General features: G+C 38.2%; 1 protein-coding gene across 1 annotated transcript; it reads right to left on the bottom strand.

Annotated features, from left to right (window-relative positions):
• Window positions 1-3026: 3026 nt before the first annotated feature.
• Window positions 3027-3602, bottom strand: LOC125473137. Its single transcript, XM_048575540.1, has 2 exons — window positions 3330-3602; window positions 3027-3227 (listed from the first exon to the last, which is right to left on the bottom strand). Exons 1-2 carry the CDS (start codon window positions 3600-3602, stop codon window positions 3027-3029), a joined length of 474 nt encoding a protein of 157 aa, XP_048431497.1.
• Window positions 3603-4701: the final 1099 nt, after the last annotated feature.

The following is a 4701-nucleotide window of genomic DNA, read 5'->3' as shown; positions in this document are numbered from 1 at the left end:
TGATTGTACCACATTCGTCCAGATTGTTTCAGCCCATATAATGATCGCCTTAATTTAATTGAGAACATACCTCGTGGTTTGTTAGTTGCTTCAGGCAACTGAAGTCCTTCTGGGACTTTCATATATATGTCAATATCTAATTCTCCATATAGATACGCGGTGATGACATCCATAAGTCGCATGTCAAGTTTTTTTGAAACTACCAAACTTATTAAGTAACGGAACGTAATTGCGTCCATTACAGGAGAATATGTCTCTTTATAATCAATTTCAGGTCTTTGTGAAAAACCTTGTGCAATGAGTCTTGCTTTGTATCTTGCAATCTCTTTTTTCTCGTTGCGTTTCCTTTTGAATACCCATTTGTAACTCACGGGGTTTACACCAGGCAGGGTTTGGACTACTGGTCCAAAAACACTTCGCCTTTCCAAAGAATTTGTTCTGCCTAGATTGCATCTTTCCACTTAGGTCAATCATGTCTCTGTTTGCATTCATCAATAGAGCGGGGCTCAATGTCATCGCTTAATATAATTTCAATGGCTATTGCAAATGCAAAATTTATTTGCTTATTTCGATCCCACAATTCATTAGTACATGCATAATTTATGGATATTTCTTTGCTTTCATGTACTTCTGTCTCTTCAGGGATATGTGTCTCATCAAGGACACTTTCTTTTTTTGGAAGTACAAAATCATGAATTGTGGATTTATCATTCATTTTCTTTTCCTGAATGATTTCGCTTAGGTTCAACTGTACCCTCATCTTTCTCTTTCGAGGGGCTGAATCTCTTGAACCTGGGGGTCTACCACACTTTAGGCGTGCACTAGATGAATCATTCGCTGCCATTTTATTTTGTCCAACAGGGACATTAATTTTTGCAGGTGCATTTGCAGCTGGTATATGTGACTTTGTCACTTTCGAAGCATCATTAAATGCATCTGGCATTTGGTTAGCAATATTTTGAAGGTGAATGATCATTTTCACTTCATTTTCACATTGCATGCTTCAAGGATCAAAATGAGACAAGGTGGGAACAACCCATGTCAGCTCTTGCCGTTCTTCTGGAATGATTTTTTCTCCCGCTAACGACGGGAAGACTGTCTCATCAAAGTGGCAATCAGCAAAATGAACTGTAAACATATCACTTGTCAAGGGTTCCAAATATCTAATGATAGATGGTGAATCAAAACCCACATAAATTCTTAGTCTGTAGTGAGGTCCCATTTTAGTGCGTTGTGGCGATGCAGCAGGCACATAAACAGCACAACCAAAAACTCGTAAATGTGAAATGTTTGGCTGATGCCCAAACATGAGTTGTATTGATGAATATTGGTGGTTGGCTATGGGTCTCAATCTAACCAATGATGTAGCATGTAATATGGCATGTCCCCATGCAAATACTGGCAATTTTGTTTTCATGAGCAGAGTGTGGGTTGTTAATTGAAACCGCTTGATAAATGTCTCTGCTAAACCATTTTGAATATGGACATGAGAAACAGGATGTTCAACATCAATGCCCAGTGCCATATAGTAATCATCAAAGGTTTGAGACGTAAATTCACCAGCGTTATCAAGTCGAATTGACTTAATGGGATGATCTGGAAACTGTACTCGCAACTTAATTATTTGAGCAAAAAGTCTCGCAAAAGCTACATTTCGAGTAGACAACAGGCAAACATGTGACCATCGGGTAGGTGCATTAACCAAAATCATAAAATATCGAAATGGTCCACAAGGTGGTTGAATAGGCCGACAAATATCCCCTTGGATCCTTTGCAAAAATGATGGGGATTCAGTATCAACCTTTAGTTATGATGGTCTAATTATCAACTTCCCTTGGGAACAAGCCTTGCAAGGGTTATCATTTAAGACAGCAATGTGTCTGTTCAATAATGGATGTCCATTAGAATTGGTAATGATCCTACGCATAATGGTGGATCCTGGATGACCTAGATGGTGATGCCAAAGCATATAAACTTTTGAGTTCATGAACTTTTGGTTCATGACAGTATATGCCTCAATTGTCTTTAAGTATGTATAATACAATCCACTTGATAAACCATGCAACTTCTCAAATATACGCTTATGGGTATCATTGGAGGTAATGCATAGATATTCCACATTTTCTGCACTTTTTGTTTCAATGTGTTATCTATTTAGACGTATGTCTTTAAAACTCAACAAATTTCGAGTGGATCGAGTAGCGTACAACGCATTCTGTATGGACAATATTGTTCCATTTTGTAAAATGATCTGGGCTTTTCCTGAGCCTTCAATTACATCTGATGGCCCTAATATTGTTATTACATTTACTTTTGCAAGTACCAAGTTCGAGAGATACTTTCAATCTCAAAGTATTGAATACGTGGTTGCGCTGTCTACAAGACAAAGGTATCCGCCATTGCTCTTGTTTTGAAAACAACCATAATTTTTATCCATGCTCTCTGAGTAATGGAAATTACAGTTAAAAGCAGTTTATTCATACTGGAATACTGCTTTTATTGAATTGAAAATGTGAGCATTAAACCATAAATACAAATAACAAGAGTACATAAATGATTCAATTGGACCCATAAACCTCATTCCCTCTTTCAATGATAAAGTCCGAAACATCCAGGTGGGTTGTGTTCAAATGTCCTGATAAATCAGTCACTGGATCAGGTATATCAATTGGTTTAGCCTGGTCTAGGAAATTGGTCTCGACACCCTTCTCCTTGAGGGAGACTTGATACAGATCCACTAGATGTTTTGTGTTACGACAGGTACATGCCCAGTGCCCATTGCCACCACACCTATGGCAAACTTCTTCAGGATTTTTAGGAGTGTTCATATGAGCTTTGCCTTTCTGGCGATTTGCACTCTTAAAGCTCAGGCCTGTATTATGCCTTGGAACCTGGACACCATGGTTCTTGCCTTTCTCATTCCACCGGCCTCACTTGTGGCCATGTCCTCGTTTGTAATTATTGCCACGAGAGGATGTGGTATTCCCTTCAAGGGAAGCAACATTCACTTCTGGGAATGGTGCAAATCAAGTAGGCCGGGACTGATGATTCTTCATCAGAAGCTCATTGTTTTGTTCAGCCACGAAGAGTACAAATATCAACTGGTTGTACTCAGTAAAGCCTCTTTCTCTATACTGCTGTTGCAGGAGCACGTTGGAGGCATGAAAAGTGCTAAAAATCTTTTCCAGCATATCCTCCTCAGTGATCGTTTCTCCACAGAGCTTCAACTGGGAAGTAATTCTAAACATAGCAAAATTGTACTCATCCATCGTCTTGAAATCCTAGATCCTTAGGTGAATCCACTCATATCGAGCCCTTGAAAAAATCACTGTATTCTGGTGATTGTAGCTATTTTTCAGTGCCTTCCAGAGGGTTTGTGGATCTTTAACCGTGAGGTACTCGCTCTTCAATCCCTCATCAAGGTGGCGACAGATAAAGATCATAGCCTTCGCCCGATCTTGAGAAGATGTATTGTTATCCTCATTAATGGTTTCCCCAAGATTTCTTGCCTCCAGATGGATCTTGGCATCCATTACCCAGGTAAGGTAGTTATTTCCAGTAATATCCAGGGCAACAAAATTAAGCTTTGCCAAGTTCGCCATTTTCTTTTCTAAAAGAAAATTGAGGTGTGTAAGAACTTGCAATAATATGTATTCTGGAGGAATATTTTATTAGAACTTCTGGTTCTTACAAATTTTTCTTTGATCTTCAAGCCAAAATGATAAGTACTCGAAACTTCAGGCTCGAGATTTACATGATTAATGAGAAGGACGATTGTACCACATCATTCTCATCGGAACAAGCATAGGATGGGCGATTATTCCGCACCACTTTAAATAGCAGGAGAATTTAAATATACAGAGCAGGGTGGACGATTATACTGCACCACCTAAAATTGCGATAAAATTTAAATATGCAGAACAGGATGGGTGATTATTCCACATCACCTAAAATTGCAATAAAATTAAATATGCAGAGCAGGGTGGGTGATTATTCCACACCGCCTAAAATTGCAATAAAATTTAAATATGCAGGATAAGATGGGCGATTATACCGCTCCACCTAAAATTTGCAGTAAAATCAAATTTGCAGTCCAAGATAGGTGATGATACCGCACCATCTTTGATTGCATAAATAAACACTGGGTTAGTAGTCAATAGCTACACCAAACAAGAAATCAAAGATATAAGTAATTGTTATGTTAAGAACTGAAAGCAAGCATGGTGCAAACAGTTCTTCACGAGGCAAGCATGGTGCAAACAGTTCTTCACGAGGGTATATCCAATAGTTGAGGCAAAGGAAGAAGACGAATAGTAAAATTCTTAGAGGAAACATTTCTTTTTTTTTTTTTTGCTTTTCTTTCGGCAAAGAGAAATGAGAAATGGTTAGAGACTCGTGCTGATAACGTGTTATAAATAAGCAAAAGTTAGAGAAATAACCTTTGCTAAGAGCGAGGGAGAAGCGGGTGCAAATATTACTATGTTTAGTTTTTTAATACTACCACAAAATTATTGCAAGTGTGAAAATACGAGATACTGAAAGTAGTATATTTTTTTCCTTTCTCTTTTTGGTGTTCGTCAACTTTGAACAATCGAAGTGCTCTATTTATAGAGACACTTCAAAAGAAACTTACAAAAAGGTTACTATTTAGCATATGAGTCTTTACTATACACATGTGGGCAAACATACCCGCTATTTACA

This window comes from the organism of the source record quoted next, unplaced genomic scaffold (assembly GCF_019419815.1).
Source record: "Pyrus x bretschneideri cultivar Hongxiangsu unplaced genomic scaffold, Pyrus_bretschneideri_v1 Contig8, whole genome shotgun sequence".
Classification (NCBI taxonomy): domain Eukaryota; kingdom Viridiplantae; phylum Streptophyta; class Magnoliopsida; order Rosales; family Rosaceae; genus Pyrus; species Pyrus x bretschneideri.
The sequence above is the reverse complement of the archived record's forward strand: the minus strand, read 5'-3'. Positions and strand labels throughout refer to the sequence as shown.

Coding starts and splice junctions, on each gene's coding strand:
- LOC125473137 (XM_048575540.1), bottom strand. CDS start 3,602: ATGGCGAACTTGGCAAAGCTTAATTTTGTTGCCCTGGATATTACTGGA. Junction 3,228..3,329: donor GCTACAATCACCAGAATACA/GTGATTTTTTCA, acceptor ATTACTTCCCAG/TTGAAGCTCTGTGGAGAAAC.